The 20882-nt window shown below is 36.8% G+C and overlaps 1 protein-coding gene and 1 long non-coding RNA gene across 2 annotated transcripts; one reads left to right on the forward strand and one right to left on the reverse strand.

Annotated features, from left to right (window-relative positions):
* Nucleotides 1–189: 189 nt before the first annotated feature.
* LOC113121064 (beta-1,4-galactosyltransferase 6-like) lies at nucleotides 190–13014 on the reverse strand. Its single transcript, XM_026291292.1, has 9 exons — nucleotides 12279–13014; nucleotides 9576–9692; nucleotides 9155–9268; nucleotides 8212–8333; nucleotides 8002–8118; nucleotides 7710–7897; nucleotides 4909–5031; nucleotides 4636–4737; nucleotides 190–3768 (listed from the first exon to the last, which is right to left on the reverse strand). The coding sequence occupies exons 1-9, from the start codon at nucleotides 12391–12393 to the stop codon at nucleotides 3621–3623; spliced, it is 1146 nt and encodes a 381-aa protein (XP_026147077.1). The 5' UTR covers nucleotides 12394–13014; the 3' UTR covers nucleotides 190–3620.
* LOC113121066 (uncharacterized) lies at nucleotides 12932–20494 on the forward strand. The gene is made up of 4 exons (XR_003294666.1): nucleotides 12932–13030; nucleotides 19252–19347; nucleotides 19559–19822; nucleotides 19925–20494. It is a non-coding gene; the product is annotated as an uncharacterized LOC113121066 (long non-coding RNA).
* The last annotated feature ends 388 nt before the right edge of the window (nucleotides 20495–20882 follow it).

Below are 20882 nucleotides of genomic sequence, written 5' to 3' on the forward strand. Positions count from 1 at the left end.
GAGCTCTCGAAGCATCAAAAATATCTTAACTTATGTTTTGAAGATGAACGAACATCTTTCTTGTTTTGAACGACAAAAGGGTTAGTAATTAATAACGGAATTAAAATTTTTGGGTTAGCTATATTCTTTTAATTTGGGACCTTTATTGAACCCACTTTCACTCGGACCAATTAAAGAGATCAGACTGAATAAGTTGTCAACTATAAAGTCTTTTAATGATCATTACAGAGCGAAACGCAGTAAAGAGACTGGTACAACAACAAAAAAAATAAATAAATCTGGAACCAGGATTGTACATGTCAGTCAAAGCAGCTGGTATCTCAAGACATTCTGCTTCTTATACTGGTGTTACAGTTAAAGTGGACCCTCGACATTAAAGAAACGCAAACACAGGACAAGATCCTCATGTTTTTTCAGTTCCCATTCAATAACCTGCAGACATTTCAGTTCTAAAGACATAGCTCCAGATTGAAATAAAAACTCTGAGTAAAAGAAAATGTAATGTGCACCCGGTTTTATTTTTAAATACCATCCACACGCACCCCACTGCACATCTCAACAATGCAAAAAAAAAAAAAAAAAAAAGAAAATCAAGGCACAAATATGAATACTGCAAAAATGTAACACTCTACACATTACAGATCTGTAATGGTTAATAAATCATCTTTTAAAATTCTCTATCTATTATTTCTTCTGGATATTTTTCAGACAGCGGAACAGGATGGGGCAGCTATGAGAGAGGTGGGTTAGGGGTGAAAAATGAGATGAATCCCAATTAGTAGACAGCACTGAACAAAGCTTCCTCAAAAGCTACGACTGACTTAACACCAGATCCAAACACACCAGAGCAGTCTCACCGGTATGTTTTACATGAAAAAAATGAACAAAAAAAACAACACTCTTCAATATCAGGGGAACGGGCCGGCACTACACTACTGAAAAAAAATAAAAATAAAATAAACTTAACATTCAGTATTCATATTGCAACTCACCTTACTTTAAGAATAATGTATCATTTTCACTCCCAATCTGTGTATCCTAATAAAACCATTATGCTGTGGTGCAAAAGCTAATGATTAAATCGTAACAGCCCTATCTGACTTCGTATTGCAACATAAGACTAATCATTACTCTGTTAAAGTGCCTGCAAAAAACAAAACAAAAAAAAACAGTGTTGTGTGAAGGTGGATTGATGCTTGTTGTTCATTTGAGCTTTCTGGAAACTAGTGCTCATAAGCCAAACTTGCCTCTTTGAAAGCCAACACCCAGTCTAAAATGCTTTTTTTTTTTTTTTTTTACACTAAACAACACCTATTAAGTGGTTATATCTCATCGGATGCTTCAACACGAACACAGGGTGTAAACAAATAGCACATCTGACACCAACTTTGCTTATGTAAATTTGTTGGCCCTGTGTGGTGGAAAAGCAAGGGCGAGGGTTTTTTCAGCGGTGTTTAATGTTACCCTACAGCAATCCTCTCACACTGGACTGCACATGAATGTGACACCATATATACACAAACTCACACGTCGCTCAAAGAGACTGGATCGAAAAGTTTAGATCGAGCTGATGTCCTAGAGCTACATTTCACTATCCAGTGCTGAAAGATGAGAAGAGCGAAAGGGACAAGGAAAAGGAAAAGGAAAAGCAGACTTTGGCACCAGTAACCTCCATATCATATTCAGTATATTACATGACAGTATTCTTCGATTCCTTGTCTGAGTTGGTCCAGTGGTTTTTTTGTAACCCGTAACCACAGTAAACAGGTCCGATTAGACCCAACTGTAAGTCAGATGGTTTAAGAAGAGACTGTAAACAACAGACTGGGCACTGGAGATCACGTCGGGGACACCATCAACGGGAGGAGACCGTACTGGTGTTAAGAAGACATCCACTCAGAAAAAGACAATGCAATCAGACGACCAAAGAGAAGCCATGGCTCATCTACAGCTCAGAGACACGCAGATGGAAAGAACCAATAAAAAGCCTCGAAAGCAGACACATAAATTGTTTTGTGAGGTGTGAGTGTAACTCAACTGTAAGTGACAGAAAGTACGGTTAGTGTCGCCAACTATGTGAAATTCTCTGAGTGGACACACACACAGACCGCATGAGAGGACACGAAACAGCATTTTTAGGACATATATATGATAACTTAAAATATACACCAACAAATTATGCAACATTTTTATAACATCGACAACACCAACAAATTAAAATTATATACAAAAGGCATACGTGTAGCAACAAAAAGTTTTCCAACAGCTTGTAACGCTCGAAACTTTAACAGCATAAAGTCGTCATGGCCCAAGTGTCCTCCGAATGCCATTCAAGAGCAACGGCGAGACGGCATCGCTCTCTCATCTCGGCCCTACCGGAGCGCAACGTCACCCAGTATTTCACACCAAGATCTACACACACACAGACAGACAAAAACACACAGGTTGAGAGACACGCCAAACCCTGCGAAGGGCGTCTTGGCTTTAGCAGCTGCGAACCCAAATGACCACCAGGTCTTCCTGCGAATGACCTCTCGTAAAAACACCTCGCTATCGTTTCCATCGCATCTTCTTTCACTACTGTGGAGTGCACTTCAAAAGCGAGACATGAGAATGATTATGTTATTAACAAAAGCGAAGACAAACAAAACATTCAATATGACTAAAAAAAAAAAGGGAAGAAAAGAAAGGGAAAAACAAAAATCACGTAACAAAAAATAAATTAAGTGATGCAGCAAGTAATGATATATGTAGGTCATTTTTGATTCGGTTTCCTGCATTCTATGGTCATCGCTGATATTTTGTGTCCATCTGTCATGTTTCCTAAACCATTGAAGATATGTATAAAAAAAAATAATAATAATAATAATAATTAACAGAAAACAAAATCAACAAATAGCTGCCAAAAAGAAGAGTGTTCCACTGGAATCACAGCCGTCTTTTAGGGGACAAAGCTAAAGCATCATTTAAAAGGCCATATATTTACAGGGGAGTCTGGGTTATGCATGCAACTTGTTACAGCCTTCTGTATAGTCATGGAATTTGGGGGAGAAAAAACAAAAAATACATAACACACCACCAAGGTGAAATGTGTATTGTAATACCAGAACAAAACGATCAGAAGTGAAGGATAGGTTTAAAATACATCCATTTAAACGGCCTTGACATCTTCTAAACAATTTTGAAAAAAAAAGATATGTATAAAACAAATTCTAACAGAACATGACAAAACGTCTATTGGCGTCAAGAGTGCTGCTGCAATGTAACCAAGCTTTCTACAATGTAAGCACGGATGACTGGATCTACAGAGTTTGACAGCCTAGTAAATTAAATTAAGGCTTTGCAGTAAACATCTGATTTGTTGACGCTGGAACGCTCCAGCTTTTTTGAAATGTGTTGTGATCTGATTCGCTAAAGCCAGCATGGACATAGGAACATGCAATTAAACGCACTTTCACATATGATCCAGTAATCGCACATTTACACGCACACTCCCGTCACGCAACTAACTGTGCATTAGACAGGCCTCTGCCCTCCTCGCTTCTGTTTTTTAAGGGCATTTGGCATCGATACATCACATTTTTTGACTCGAGGGGTGGGGTGGGGGGGGTCACAGCCTGTCAGTACTCTGCTATGGGGGCCAGCTCGGGATTCAGGTTGACCGTGATGTTCTTATACAGATTGCTCAGAGAGATCTCCGGAGAGTACTGCAGATTGTTCAAGCCGTCCAGATGCTGTCGTTCTTTAGAGTACCTCAGCAACTTGTACCTGAGGGGAGGGCGAGATGAACCAGGGGTTAGTGTGTCCTTGAGATGATCTGCTACAATACACAAAGATCTATGAATAGATGACCGCCAATATGTTTTTGTCACACGTAGGTCAACCCACTCTGGGTTACACAGAAACAGATGAATATAACTTTTGTTTAAGGTCAGATTAAGGTCATCGCCCCATCAAGCTATATGCAAGAATAATCCATTTTTTTTTCAAATAAATCAAATAAACAATAAGTAGTAATAATACTGCTTAGTAGTACTTTTATTATTATTATTATTATTATTAAGACTTATTTATAATAAGCCTTTTATGTTGATTTTTAAAAAAATATTTGAATGTATTAGGGCTCTACTTTGGACATTGTCTGTGGTAATTATATTATATAACATAACCAATCAAAAGTTTGGGGTTGGTAAGATTTAAAACTTTTTTAAAAATGGTCTCTTTTAACCGAAGCAGCATTTATTTGATAAAAAAAAAAAAAAAATAACGAAACAAAGTAATATTTTCGAAATATAAATAACTTTTCCTTGAGAATCCTTTAAAAATCTTTCTAATTTGCAGATTTGCTTCTTATAATCAAGGTTGCAACTAAATGCTTACTATTTTGTTGAGATCATAATATACTTTTTAGCATTGTTCGACAATAAAGGTCGAAGGGACTGCATTTATTTGAAATACTGTTTTTTGTAAACAAACGTTTTTACAGCCACTTTTGGCCAATTTAATGCATCGCTGCGGACTAAAAGAAGTTCTTTAAAAAAAAAACACTTATCTTAAACTTTTGAAAGGTAGTTTATTTTCGTTAATATATTAGTACAAATTTCCCCTAGTGTCTATGTATGTGTGCGCACTGACCTCCCCAGAAACTGCACCTCTCCTCTGTGGTGATGGGGGATAGATTTGTATTTCCCAATATCACCTTCTGGCCTGGTCACATTGAAACCTGCGTAATGTACCCTGAGAACAAGAAACCCACCCACAAACACATTTGTGTTACATATACATATTTGTTTATGATAATATGATTACTTTAAACAGCATCATGCATGGAGAAGCAAAAATAGCTGGTTGTACAAAAGTAACTGGACAGTTATACAAGACTTCTAATACTAATTAAACACAACTGACCTGTTCCAGAGGTCATCGTCCTCTCCGCCCCAGCCCCAGAATGCATTGGGAAAGCCATTGATCTTGAGGAATTGTTCAACAGTAAGTCCACTCACTCCACCGAAAAACTCAGTGTAGGGAAGACTGAAAACACAAACACCCAACACTTAACAAACTAAACTACAAATATGACGTCTTTTGTAAAACATTCTTAAAAAAAAAAAAAAGAGGAAAATAAAAAGAAGAAGAAGAAGAAGAAGCATAAACCTTACCATCAGAAATCACTTGAAAGCAATAGGCAACAAAAAAAAGCCCTTTAATAGCACAGACTGTCAGACTATGTCACACGGTGATAAGATACAGCACACAGTTGCAGATTCCGCAAAGCAGTTTTGGTTTCAACCAAAATATGTTCAGAGGAACAACCATCCTTTCAAACTCAACCAAGGCAAAGCTGCACCGCAGGGCCTTTAATCAGTCCTTGGTCACATACAAAACAAGGGTAAATTCTCACACTTTTGAGAGGCAATTAGAGCTGCGTTTGTACCTCATTACACAAATGACATAATCTGCATAACAAATAGTCCTAAAGGCTGCATGTCCCTAAAGCTTTTCAGTCCTACCTTACATCAAAGTTCTATGAACTGCTGTGAATAACCAAAAAAAAAAAAAAAAAAAAATATGATGAACCACACCCTTGCATTTGCTGTTTACTACAGACACAATACAGCAGGAAGTGAATTTAAGCAACTGTAGGATTCTGTAGGTCCCTAACATCTACAAAAAGACATATTAGGTTTCCTTAGGGCCATCAAAATGATTTGGACAGACATTATGGATTGGATGAATGAGAAAAGGGGTATTGTTTTAAATGTAAAGAAGAAAGAGTGTCTTAACTACGTATGGAGACAATGATGACCAAACAAGCTAAATAGAACATTACTTTCTTTAGAAACACAACAGCTAAATAAAAAGTGCATTCAAATCAATGCAAAAAAAAACCCCTGAATATTCAACAGCAAAAGTGTAGCATGCTAGTTTTTTTCTTAACCAAGTCAAAGATTACATCTTGTGGAAGTGACACTGCAACATACATCAAATCTAAAGAGAACTAAGAAGAAAAATATCACAAAAATGACACTGTAGGTGAATTGTGAAACTCCATTTTAATACATTTGGTGACATTTAAGGTTAAGCCTTAAACATTATTGACTATATGTGACCCTGGACCACAAACCCAGCCTTAAGTCGCTGGGGTATATTTTTTAGCAATAGCCAAAAATACACTGTATGTGTCAAAATTATTGATTTTTATTTTATGAAGTAAAGATCATGTTCCATGAAGATATTAAAGTAAGTAAATTTCCTACTGTAAATTAGGGCTGTGCGATTAATCAAAATCATCATAAAATTATGATTTGAGCATGCACGATTTCTAAATCGCTCTACAGCACAATTTTCCGCAGCACTGACCTCCCCGCAGTATGCTAGCCGATCCAATCAGAATGCAGCATGCCTAAATGGAACAAAACAGACTGGGGATATGCCTACGTAACTCCAGGTTCATACACTCTGTGATGCGTAGTTTTTCCACACATTTTAAGTGCGTGCACTCTCTGCTGGCGAGAGCAGCGTGTATCTGAGCACGTGCGTCTGGTTTTGTGACAGAACAGAGGAAATCTGTGCGCGAGCAGAGAGATTCGCACTTATGCATTATTTTACCGTGTTTTCGCGTTGCAATAATGCGCTGTCTCTACTGCTTCTGCACCACATACACACTGCAGACAATATAATGTAAGACCAATGCATGGCAAAGAAGAACAAAAAAAATCATTATTATACTATGTATATATTGTATATATTTATGATATTATTTATTTGCCATATGTCTAGACATTGTCACACCTTTACTCAGTGATTGCTTTGACTTATGTCTGTTCTAGAGACATGTTACAACTTTTTAATAAAGCTCTAATTGGTTTTCTTTAGGAAATGTTTAAAATTCATACTGAATGCATTTATGACTAAAACTGTTTATGTCTGTGTGTCAAAATCGTGATTAAAATCAAAATCGCAAAATTCTAAGAAATCGCGATAGTTTTTTTTTGTTCATATTGCACAGCCCTACTTTAAATATATCAAAACTTAATTTTTGTTTAGTATTGCACTGCTAAGAATTCATTTGGACAAAGGCGATTTTCTCAGTATTGTGATTTATTTTCTTTTTTGTGCCCTAAGATTCCAGATTTTGAAATAATTTTATCTCGGCCACATATTGTCCGATCCTAATAAACAACACATCAGTTTATTTATATAAAACTGACACTTAAGACTGGTTTTGTGGTCCAGGGTCACATATTTTCAACAGGTTTTGGAAATCTAGACCAGTTTTTGGTTAAATGAATTTAAACATTACAGATTGTTTTCCTCTTTGGTTCAGTGAATAGGTTAATTTTTAGATCAATTGGAAAGATAAAACCTCACAAAACACACCAACCAACTAACCACAAACACTGTATATTAGGATCTTCAAGGATCTACAGGATGACGTCATACAAGTTTATACACTCACACAAGACCCCAAAAAAACCTCTAACACCACTAGAATCGATTAAAACATTCAAATTTTTAAATAGACACTTTGAAAACAAACTTAACTCAACTTAGCTGCATTCAAAACCTTGAACATCAATAGCTGGGCAGTAAATAAACAAATGAGGAAAATAAATGTTAAGCAATCAGAAAAGTGACAAAAACAAAGGGTGAAAGTAATTAAAATAGAAGAGAATGAAGTTAAACGGCATCAGTGATGACTAACTTACATGTACATGTACTTGTCAAGCTTGGCGGCAAAGTGTCGAGGCATCTGACCACAGCCGTAATAATTTCGGTCGTTTTCTGGGATGTGATCGACGTCGTGAAACACCACACAGTCCCAGTCCAGGTCTTTCATGGCCTCTTTAAAGCCCACATTAAACAGCATGGCACGGTTAAACGGCTGAGTACCCGCCTGAAAGCACAGGATTTAAAAATAATGATTTTTCTCAATCATTGGTACATGATGGGTTTCCTAAAGGGCCTGTGGTACTGCATCAAAACAGTGAATGTGCGCACCTGTTCAATGACATAAAAGGCAAACTGCAAGCGTTGGCGCTGGAGCATAGGGACGAGGTGCTGAAAGAGAATGGGAAGATGCTCGTGCCGATTCCTAAAGGGGATTAAAATGGCCACCTGAGAGAGAGAGCAAGAGAGAAAACCACAAAACCTGTCATGCTGATGTGCTCAATGGCCTTTTTTGATAATGTAACTACAACAATGTCACACCTTCCAGCGCGGTTTGCAATCTTTGGGCTTCCAGTGGCCTCCGAATTGAATGTCCAGATGTTTGAGCTTCAGTTCAGTCTCCTCCATAGGAACCTCGGTCATGTTCACTTCCATCTGACCCTCTGCAAGGAAAAACAACAAGAAATGAAGCAAAAAAAAACAAACTTGAAAAAGTGTGAAGACGCCCAAAAATTTACACTCAATTTGACAGGGGTGCCTCACACAGAGACAAATAATATAAAAAAATAAAACCAAGTATATTAAACCAGAGAAGTCTAGATTAAAAAGCCAAGTAGCTAGAGATTTTAGAGAGTCAGTATACGCACACTCCCCAAACAAAGGCTTTTTATGCTGCCTTCTAAGACCATTTAGAATGCCTTCTTTTGACCAAAAGCTAAAGCACCACCAGATGTATCCATGCAAGTTTAGCAAAAAATATAAATAATGGTTGAGTTATAAAAGAAAAATGTCTCTGAATAAGTACTTCTTTTAAATAAGTATTTGATTTTAAAACGAAAAAAAAAAAAAAAAAAGTTCTATAAAGTATGAATGTAATCTAGACATACTAAATTCATCGTGCTGTCATTGTCATGTGACCTGCCAGGTTCATTGTTTCATTGATTTCCGTAACTTCTCTGCTGTGGCCTCATGGGATAGAAAAGTGCCCACCAAATGCCCACTTCAAAATCTCACCAGAAATAATAATGATTTGAGTACTTTTTTGCAAACTATTTTATGAATACAGTGAATTCTACTGTGTTGGTAACTATGCATTTTCAGAGCCAAAGAAGCAAACTAGTTTAGCCAGTATTTGTTCCCTTTAGTGCATTTGGATGCTTATTTCAATATTGCATCATTAGCAGAGCACAGAGCAAAACCAAACAATATTCAAATCATTTCTGAGCCAAATAAACAAAGGCATTGTTTAGCTCAAGACACTTACTCATAGAAGGTAACCGTTCGGGACAGGGCAGGTTCTGAGCATATGTGAAGTTCTCAGGGAGGTATGTGGTTGGCTGAGCGATGTACTCGCTAGAGTTATTTCCATCTGGATAATCTGTTCAAATAAAGACAGACAGATACACAGAGTTTATTTTCCATAGTATGACTTATTTATCAGTAAAACAATATTCGTTGAGATAAAAGGTGGGACGGCACTTGATTTTATCCACTGGGAATTGATTGGACGGTGAAGAATTTGAATAAGAGTGTCAATAGCTCTTTGGTCATTGGTTAATAGTGCACACATTTAAAGACTATGCACTACATAAAGCAAACAATTAAGTATACCCCAGCCTTTGCAAAAGTATTCAGCTTCAAGATCAGTCTGGCCGATGTTTCTATGAAAGGACGTTCAGTCTTACCTGTGCCGTTGAGAGTACCGTTCTTATTGGTGTATAGCCTGATCATGTGACCAATGGTCCGCACATTGTCTCGTAACATGATACCCTGAGCCTGTACCATAAAGAAATATGTGTTGACTGAAACAAAGAGAGAGAGGAGGTGTAATGAATTTCCCAATTGACGTAAGGAGGAAACAAAACAGTTTGTAATCAAATATGTCATCATAACAGAAATATGCAAATTTCCACAACAACTGTAACCGGACAGCTAGATTGAAGGCTTTTGTTTTGAATCTCTTCCTCTCAAATAAAAGCTTTTAAGAGCAGCATTGTGAGAATGGTAAATGTTGAAACTACAAGCTCCTATCATTGTAAGCACCAGCGGCTGTCTGTGGTGTAGTCTTGGTTCTTGTCAGTATAATGCTGTTTTAATTTAACTACGACACAAAGGTTGGGTCAGCATTCCTGGTTCCACATATGAGGAGAAATGAACCGAGATCAGCAGAATGTCTACTATAGGTATGGATGGAGTTTCAACATCCTGTCTGATAGGAAAAACTATATAAGAACGTAAATGTAAACTCATGGCATGTGTTTTCACCAATCTAAATGAGAACATCTTTTGGTAACTGCATATAAGGGACAAAATTTAGACATATATAACAACATAATTATTGTATTACAACAATAATCTGTTCTTCTCGCCTGTACATTTCTAGTGATAGGCCATACATTAGATGACATTTATATATTTGAACATTATCAGCAGTGGCCAATAACCACAACAAACAATTAACAGAAGACAGAAATGCAAGTGCTAATGCACAGCCCTCTAATATTTTACAGAAATATGGTTTAAAGTGAAAGCACTATTTGTATCAATGCTCTGCGTATATCACATACAAACTGTATTTTGGTTTTAATTAAAATTAAATAAATGCATGTGTCAAAAGTGGCCAAAAGTATACAGACATTAAACACCACAACCATGTTTGATTATTTACCATTTCATTTCAAACCCATGAGCATTAATAAGGAGTTTGTCTATAAATTATTGTAATACATAGTCTAGAAATGAAAAAGGTAAGGGTTTATTTGAGGGTCATATCTGTGTGTGTGTGTCATATATATATATATATATATATATATATATATATATATATATATATATATATATATATATATATATATATATATATATAAGCTTCGCTGTGTGGAAACTGCACAACAGCATGTAGATTCCCAGTGCTGATACAAATCTTCAAGTTAGAATATAAACAGCAGCCATTAACGGTAGAAAAAAATAACTCCAAGCCTAGGGACAAGAAAGAAACTCACACACACACACACACACACACACTGGTTCTTCCTAACCGCCCAGAGCTCTTCATACATTAGACACAGTCCAGTGAAGGCCGGTCAAACAACGGTAAGGAAAAAACATTACCTTTCTTGGGCACTGATTATACAAACACAGCAAGAGCTATTAAACAGGATTTGGCTGCGTGTTGTCGGTACAGTGGCATGTGTTGGAGGGTTGCCTGGATTTCTAGATAAAGATTTTAGCACAGAAACCGAAAGAGAGAGTGACCCGTTTCATGTTCCACAAATCATCACAAAACTGTGATTGCCAAGAAGCCTGTGAAATGCCTTATTTCTCCAAAAGTCTACAGGGACAACAACAGTCAGGTAGAAGTTAGATATTACAGCTTGTTATAAGCAACTTAAGATTTGTGTAGACATTCAGTTCAGCAAGTCACGGCAAACTATGAGAGCGTCCCAATATAAGAGAGTACACTTTCATGACTATTCAACACTTAAAATAAAAATAAAGAAAGTGCATCAAGTCTTGATTTCTTGCCAACAATTGTGCTTTAGTATGACAGTCAACATGACATAGGCTATCATTTTGCCTTTACATTGTTTATTTGATATTAAATTTAAAGTTAATCTATTCTAAATATATAAAAACAAACGTAAATACGAAACTACATGTAAAGTTGTAGGCTAACCAAACTTAAACTTAACAGCATTTAATATGAAGTTTAACTATAATCATTTTTATTTAATAGTAAATAACATGCAATTATGTGCCCAAGAACATCACATTATCTTCTCATGTACAATATTTTAGCAATAAACATTTTTCAAGTATACTACTTTGCGTTATAGAAACCATATGCTAATAAGCAACCATACACGGTTATAGCGATGTTTACTGTATTCTACTTCACTGATAAATTTCCGTTATTTTTAAAACTGTGGTAAATTAGGCTGATAGGGGGAAAAACGTAACTTAACATCATGAAGTTTATGATCCAACAAGAGCCAACTGAGCTTTACCTGAACACAGTAAGGGCCCATAATTCAATACACCTCAAATACACAAACTTGGACAGAATAGTTGTTGGCTTAGGAGGGCGTAAACCTAGCAATAAACCACTTAATGGTGGATTCAGTGGCCAAATCTGATTTAATGGTGGGTTCTAAGCACATCAGCTGCGTCCCAAAACCTAGTGAGCTGCCTAACCAGACAGTATTGTTTCTCTTTACAGAATCACAGTATAATGGCTGTTGAGTCAGTCATCTCGCTGGGGTTTTAAACACAGTCTGTCACTAGCAATTGTTTGTGAGGTGATGATCAGTATCTGAAGTCAGTGATGAATGAAACACGGTTAACACGTTGAATAACACGAGACACATGAGCTGTCTAGAGTCACTCACCTATCCCGGGAGCCGCATAGATGAAGTAGAGGCAGGTCGTGGACATGGAGAAGAAAAAGATGAAGGCCATTAAGGAGCGGTTGGACAACCGCATCAGCCGCCTCCACTTCCACATTTTATCTCGGCTACTAGCTATCCGTCACTCCCATAAAAACGCGCAGATCGGAGAAAAGAGACGCAGTTGGGCGCGGTGAAACGGTCATCCGTGGGAAACGCGGTGCTAAATCAGGCTGCTGGTAAAGTCCGCATCGTTCATTCAGCGGGATGCAAGGCCGCAGTGCTCGCTCGCTCTCTCAACAAAGTAGAGAAATTTCCAGATCAAAAAATAAATAAATAATAAAACTCGCTACATCAAACGGCGCCGGGGCTCGGCGTGCGGTCAACGCGGGGCATGTTGTTCGGTGCTGCTGCTGGTTCAGTGTTCCGGTGTGTCTCTAGTGAGCGCAGACACGCCTCGTCGCGTTGATGATGATTATGATGATGATTGTAAATGATGAAGGGAGTGAAAGTGATGATGATGATGATGATGAGGGACCTGCCCTTCCTCCTTCTCCTCCTCTCTCTCTGTGAAAAATCCCCCACGCTCCAGCGATCAGTCCTCCGAGAGGGCGGCGTGAAAAGGCGCCGGAGCCGCAGAGGACACCGCGGTGACCGGGATGGGAGCGGGAGAGGCGAGCGAAACGTGACGGGACTCGACCGGGATTCCTTAGATTTCAGTTCTGCTGTCGGTGCAGGTGCAGACACCGTTTCCGGTAGGCGTGACCCACAAAATGGCTCGCAGTGAGTGGCGTCATGATGGTTCATGCTTAAGGAATGTTTTCAAAATAAAAGTCTCGACCGGCCACTGAAGTTGCGCAAAAGCATCCAACATTAGATTAAAAACAAGGACAGAAATACATAAAAATGAATGCTGTCAAACGATTAATCCAAAATAATATGTTTTTATAACATATGTGTGTGTGTGTGCTGTCTATATTTATTATGTATATATTTATTATGTATATGTGTTTTGTGTATGTTTATTACGTATATATAAATACACACACATGCATGTCTATATTTCAGAAAATAATTGGTGTTTATATATTAAACTTATTTATGTAGAATCTAAATTATATGAATATGAATATAGACATGTAAATACATGTAAATATTTTCAAAATATATGCTGTATGTAAGTGTATTTATATATACGTAATAAACATAAACAGAGTTATATAAAAATATAACTAATTTATAATCTAAGCTTAACATCCACTGACAGAGGTGCTTAAGAATATTATATATATATATATATATATATATATATATATATATATATATATATATATATATATATATATATATATATATATATATATATATTAGTATATAATATTATATAAGGACACAAGAAGCCTAAAATATTTGCATTTCAGCTACTGTTTTCCAACTTTTGACAGTTCTGTCTCTAACAGAAAAACCTGCTTATACACAATTCCTTGAAGATTATTTATTTATTTATTTATTTATTTATGTCAAGATTTTCGTAGCTTATGTAAGTCTATACAAATATTCATATTAAATATTAGTATTAAATTGTATTATTATTATTATTATTATTATTATTATTATTATTATTATTATTATTATTATTATTATTATTATTATCATCATCATCATTATTATGTAGCCGGAAATAGTACATACTCCAAAAAAAAAAAAAAATAATAAAAAAATTATTATTAATAATAATACAATAAAATAAGCACTACACAGCTGCTGTTTGATTCTTTAGTGACCGTGATGCTTCAGTTTAAGTGTGATTTATTTCACCAAAATGAATTTTACAAATATTCGTAGTAATCCATGATAATTTTATTCCCGTGTGTATTCTAGAATGAGTAATCTGTGTGAACACCCACACACAACAGCACTGGTAGCCTATTTCAGAACATTCAGTGTCATCTGCCACTGAAATACAGATGTGCCACACACTGGCATCATGTTTATAAAAACATATAATAGACTGGTAAACACGTTTAATGGACATTTATTTTAAAATCCCTAAATTCTGCTTTTTATTTAGGATTTTTGTGTTACAATTACAGCCGCTTTTGGACCATGTTAGTAAATGATGAGAGAATTGATTGGAGAATTTTTGGTTGGGTGAACTACAACTTTAATAATTAATTTTATTAATTTTATTATTATTACTGAGAAAATATTAAAAAAAACTATTTAATGATACTCTAAATAATAAACTAAAACTGCCAGTAGGTGGTGGTAAAAGTCATCGAGTCATTTATTCATTCGTTTGATTCGTTCAAATGGCTGATTCATTCAGGAGTGAAGTAATTGGTTCTTTATGAATGGTTAATTGAATCATCTTGTTCGACTTGAAGCGGGTCATCACCATCAGACCGATCGTTTTATGACATCAAAGCACCGCAAGTGCTTAGAGAGTATACGGTTACTTGTGCTTTTGAATTGCTCTTGCTGTATTTTGATGTCATACTCATTATGAAAATTGGGTATTAAAAATTTAAATGCACACAGACTGAAGTTTAAGTCTTTGGTTCTTTTAATTGTGATGATTTTGGCTCACATTTAACAAAAACCCACAAATGCACCATCTCGACAAATTAAAATATGGTTACATGCCAATCAGCTAATCAACTCAAAACACCTGAAAAGGTTTCCTGAGCCTTCAAAATGGTCTCTCAGTTTGGTTCACTAGACTACACAATCATGGGGAAGACTGCAGACAGTTGTCCAGAAGACAATCATTGACACCCTTCACAAGGAGGGTAAAGCCACAAACATTCATTGCCAAAGAAGCTGGCTGTTCACAGAGTGCTGTATCCAAGTATGTTAAACAGAGAGTTGAGTGGAAGGAAAAAGTGTGGAAGAAAAATATACACAATCAACCAAGAGAACTGCAGCCTTAGGAGGATTGTCAAGCCAAACTGATTAAAGAATTTGAAGGAACTTCACAAGGAATGGACTGAGGCTAGAGTCAAGGCATCAAGAGCCACCACACACAGACATGTTAAGAAATTTGGCTACAGTTGGCATATTCCTCTTGTTATGCCACTCCTGAACCAAAGACAACATCAGAGGCGTCTTACCTGGGCAAAGGAGAAGAAGAACTGGACTATTGGCCAGTGGTTCAAAGTCCTCTTTTCAGATGAGAGCAAGTTTTGTATTTCATTTGGAAACCAAGGTCATAGAGTTTGGAGGAAGGCTGGAGAAGCTCATAGCCCAAGTTGCTAGAAGCCCAGTGTTAAGTTTTCACAGCCTGTGATGATTTGGGGTGTGATGTCATCTGCTGGTGTTGGTCCATTGTGTTTTTTTCAATATTGTTTTTCCAAAGTCACTGCACCTGTTTACCAAGAAACTTTGGAGCACTTTACTTCTGCAGACCAACTTTTTGAAGATGCTGATTTCATTTTCCAGCAGGATTTGGCACCTGCCCACATCACCAAAAGCACCAAAAGTTGGTTAAATGACCATGGTGTTGGTGTGCTTTACTGGCCAGCAAACTCACCAGACCTGAACCCCAGAGAGAATCTATGGACTATTGTCAAGAGGAAAATGAGAAACAAGAGACCAAAAAATGCAGGTGAGCTGAAGGCCGCTGTCAAAGAAACCTGGGATTCCATACCACCTCAGCATGCCACAAACTGATCACCTCCACGCCGAACTGAGGCAGTAATTAAAGCAAAAGGAGCCCTTACCAAGTATTGAGTACATGTACAGTAAATGAACATACTTTCCACAAGGCCAACAATTCACTATTTTTTTTAGATATTGAATTGGTGGGGTTTTGTGAAATGTGAGCCAAAATCATCACAAAAAAACAAAAAAAAGTCAGTTTCAAAATTGAGTTGATTTACTGAAATAAACTTTCCCACGATATTCAAATTTATTGAGATGCACCTGTATATCTTATTATATTATTATATTTTATTCATATGATATTTCATATGTTAAAAAGACCTGTTTTTATTTTAATTTTGTATTATTATTATTTTAATTAAAAAGACATGAATATACATGAAAAGGTAAAAACAGTGTGATTAAAAAAAAAACACAAATCAATTAAAAAAAGTGTCATACCAAACTTTATATGAAGTTTGCACAGACTAAGCCAGAGCGTGCGTGCATGTCACAACAGGGAAGCCCTCGCGCCCTCAGATCAGTTGGATGTGGTTATGTACAAGAGGTAAAAATTATAAAATACTGTTCGTTTTCTTACACAAACCGCTCGTTTCGTGTCTTAGGTCATCAATGTGTACTTATGATGTGGAATTGTTTCATTTGGACTCCTCTGTGCATGCTCTTTCAGGTGGTGACCACCTAAAAATATCAAAATGGGAAATACTGCGGAAACAAAGAAACCTACATCTTGGATGTCATTGAGATAAGCTAAAGCATACCAAAATTTAATTTGAAAGTGAACTATCCCTTTAAAGGACAAATATCCCCCCCAAAAACATATTTCTTTTTTGTGTAAGTACACATGATTGATTATGTAGTCTCAAAATAGTGTTGTATGAAATGGTAACCTCGTGATTTGTTTGAGATGCTATTTATTCTTCATGGTTTAGCATATATTTTCCTGGTTGTGCGTCCTCAGTATGGCATTCTAACTATAGTAAAGGGTGACATCATACATTAGCTCAATACTGTCTATATAAACTAGTAACTCTGTTGTTTGAATATAAGTAAACCAAAGGACACCTGTGAAATGCCATGAGATTAATCCAAAAAACTCTCTAAAATTACAGCGAACACAATCACTTGTAATTAAAAGTCTTGATGTGTAGTGATAAGCTAAATGTGCTTCGTTTAAAAAAAAACTGAAGCACAGTTGCTTTTGGTAAACTGAACAATGTAAAGCCTATTTCTTATCTTTAGATGGAGACACTGCACACGTCCTGCTCAGTCACAGTCTCAAGCAGATTATCAATGCTGTCATTTCCTTTATAAATCTCACAGAAAAACATAAGTAGACATACAGATAAATATGCATTTAACTAGCAAATCTCTAAAGGGTGATTCAATATTGATTAATATTGAATAAACAATAATTATTGTCTTTTATCTTTTGATATAGTTTTTGAAGGACCAGCTTTTTTGAAAGTGAAAAGGCACAAAGTTCTAGTTTTCATAAAATAAAATGAGGCTGTTTGTCCACAGCCTGATCTGAATTTAAAATAACAACTTCATATTACAGGCTACAGCACATAACAAAGTCGTTAGCCTAAAACTCCTCAATAACTTATTCCACATGTGCGTAGTTAATTTAGCAATCTGAAAGATGAGCTCCAATCAAGATGATGTATAAAAAATACATATTGAAGTGTCAATGGCATGTTTGCCACCAGAGACCATTCATGAGACTCCTTGTTAATATGATCTCTAATTAATCATTGTCAGTTATTTTTCATCATATTTTATTATCACACTTTACTTTTTGCCTTTTCGTTCTTTCTTTGCTTTTTGGTCCTTGGATACTGCATTCTGACCTGTTCTTACCACATTCAGTCATACATTTTTGTGGCCTTTGGACTAGAAGAAATGTAGCCATATGAAAGTAAAGTGAAAGTATGATACTTAGTTTATTAAAGACGCATCTTCTGAATCATCCAAGAATAATTTGCTTATTAAAAAGGACCCATAAAGAATATACCAGGCACACCTTTGATGAAATTGTTAGGGAAATCTGTCATTGTCAGGCTGGGAATTATCTGTAAAATCATAGGCCTACATAGCTGGGGCTCTGATTAGATCATCTGCCAGCAAGATAACTTTCTGCAGCTAACCAGTCAAAAGTCTGTAGTGTAATAACCTAGATAGTTATAAAACTGCATCTACAAAATCTTGTAGCCTACATTATTCTAACAAGGAAAAAAAAAACATAATTAGCTCAAATCAAATTCACTGGCACAACTTTTGCAGATGTGAGGTCTTGAAAACAGTGTTTTGAATTGATTGCGACAGGACCAGTTCACCTGTCCAGTGTGTCTGGATCTACTGAAGAATCAGTGATCATTCCCTGTGGACAGAGTCACTGTATGAGCTGTATTACAGACCGCTGCCCTCAGTGCAGACAGACCTTCAGTCCAAGACCTGCTTTAGGCAAAAGCACCATCTTGGGTGAAATGGTAGAGAAACTGAAGAAGACTTGTGGGAAAGTTGTGGCTTAGTGGTAAGAGAATTTGACTCCTAACCCTAAGGTTGTGGGTTCAAGTCTCAGGCCGATAATACCACGACTGAGGTGCCCTTGAACAAGGCACTGAACACCCAAGTGCTCCCTGGGCGCCGCAGCATAAATGGCTGCCCACTGCTCCGTGTGTGTGTTCACTGCTGTGTGTTCACTGCTGTGTGTGTGCACTTTGGATGGGTTAAATGCAGAGCACAAATTCTGAGTATGGGTCACCATACTTGGCTGTATGTCACGTCACTAAATTACAAGCTGCTGATGCTGGAGATGTGGAGTGTGACGTCTGCACAAATCTGTTAAGTCCTGTCTGGAATCTTATTGTCAGACTCATTTTGATCGTCATAAAGAATTTTGCTCAGGTAACCCACACAAAGTGATTGATGCAGCTGGACAACTGCAGCAGATGTTCTGTCCTCAACATCATAAGCAACTGGACATAATGAACATAAAAACCATGACACCATAACAGCTATAGCAGAGAGGACAAGGAGACAGGTATTACTAAATATGATTATTACTATTGACATTAAATTAGTTAATTAAATGGGCAGTTTTTAAATGGATTGAATCTTTTGTTGAGGCATTTGGAAGCAAAGCTACTGTAGCATCTTTCTAACTGTAATTGGGTGTTCATATGACTGTACTGATTGAAAAAAAAAATCACTATTCTTAACATTACATAGTTTCTTTATGTAAAATTACATGTACTAGCTTGACTGTTATTTTTATTTTTTACTGTTATTTTATTAATTTTTTCCACAGAAAAACCTGGAGCAAAAACAAAGAAACTTACGGCAAAAAATCCAGATGATCAAGGCAGATCTTCAGCAGCTGAGAGAAGAAGTGAAGACTCATAAGGTGAGTTAGCTACTTGTAGAAGCATCTCATGGTTTGGAACCATAACCTTGTGGACAGTGATCTAACACAACAGTTTAAGCCTTGGCTTTTGGTCCTTTTTCCAATCCCACTCCCATATTGCTGTCACTCCCCTAATGTCCTCTCAACATAAGAAGATGAAAAAAAAAAAAAAAGAAATATAACTGGTCAGTTAAGACTCTCTTCCAATCAGTGAGGATCCCAGTTCACTTCCAGTCCCACTGAAGCTTGCAGCACGCTGCACAGAAGGCAGTAGAGGAACTTTACTGAACCGATGCGTCTAATGGAGAGAAGCCGATCTGAGGTCACACAGCTGATCAGAGATCATGAAAAAGCTGCAGTGAGCCAAGCTGAAGAAAACATGAAGGAATTGGAGCAGGAGATTGATGATCTGAAGAGGAGAGACACTGAACTGGAGAAGCTCTCGCACACAGAGGATCTCATCGATTCCCTGCTGGTAACATATAGATTTTGAGAACAAAAACAGGACTGTGTGTCTTTTTTTTTTTTATCTTTTCAAATTATTATTATTTTGTTGTTTCTCTTTGTGTGTCTGTAGAGTTTCCGTGGGGGGCCTGTAATACCACCTTTGTATTTGTGTGAATTCTCTTCTCATCTCTTCTCTTCCCTTATGATGATATAATTAAAGCAGTTTCTTTGCTAAAAGAAAAACTCGAAGGTTTCTACAAAGAGGAGATAGTAAAGATAGAAAAGCTTTCTGGTACAGGTAAAACACTGGAGCCAGAGCCTCAATCGACGTCAGTCCAGGTGGGTGAGCCAACTGTTAGACACACGATGGTCAAAGTGTCAGTAGTGAGCAAGGGCACAAAGAAATGCCCCACCCACTGCACCACCACTGAGGGTGAGCTGAAGCAGGACTTGGGAGATTTAATACTTTTATGCTGAGGTTTTTCTGTCATCTGCCCTGTCATGACCACAGAGGTTACATTTACATTACATTTACATTACATACAGGTTGTGAGTGAACTGTCTGTGTATATTGAAGACAATATGTCCCTCATTAGCAACCCTACTTAATCAAATCTGTTCATTCTGTCTTTGTCCGGCATTCTGTGTCTGTTCGTTCGTTCGTGATTCCGCCCTCTCTGGAGATAACCTGTCATGGAATTTATTAAAGTGTGTTTTAAAACTTATTCATCTTCATTGTCCTGCCTAATAAACCCATTGTGTAACTTTATAATTCTGTAAATATTTTAGTACTGTGTTGAATTGCCACTTATTCAATGTAAAAAGTAGAAATGGGCAGATGAAGCCTCGTGAAGCTTTTGAGGCTCTTTCCTGATTGTAGCTACCAAAAAAGATTCTAAGCCCCTGCCTCTGACATCTAGTGGTCAGCTGTAATTATAGCAGACAATTTCAAATTATTCACACATTGTTAATTCCAGTTTCAACACAAAAGCAATAGTCAGCAATAACAGTTTATATTCAATCTGAAAATCAGTGTCCACACATTAACTTGTTACTATGAAGCAGGGAGGTAACACCAAGCATTTCAT

Source organism: Carassius auratus, chromosome 20 (assembly GCF_003368295.1).
Source record: "Carassius auratus strain Wakin chromosome 20, ASM336829v1, whole genome shotgun sequence".
Taxonomy (NCBI): Eukaryota; Metazoa; Chordata; class Actinopteri; order Cypriniformes; family Cyprinidae; genus Carassius; species Carassius auratus.

Coding starts and splice junctions, on each gene's coding strand:
- LOC113121064 (XM_026291292.1), bottom strand. CDS start 12,393: ATGTGGAAGTGGAGGCGGCTGATGCGGTTGTCCAACCGCTCCTTAATG. Junction 8,119..8,211: donor ATTGCAAACCGCGCTGGAAG/GTGTGACATTGT, acceptor TCTCTCTCTCAG/GTGGCCATTTTAATCCCCTT. Junction 3,769..4,635: donor GAGGTGCAGTTTCTGGGGAG/GTCAGTGCGCAC, acceptor CCCTCCCCTCAG/GTACAAGTTGCTGAGGTACT.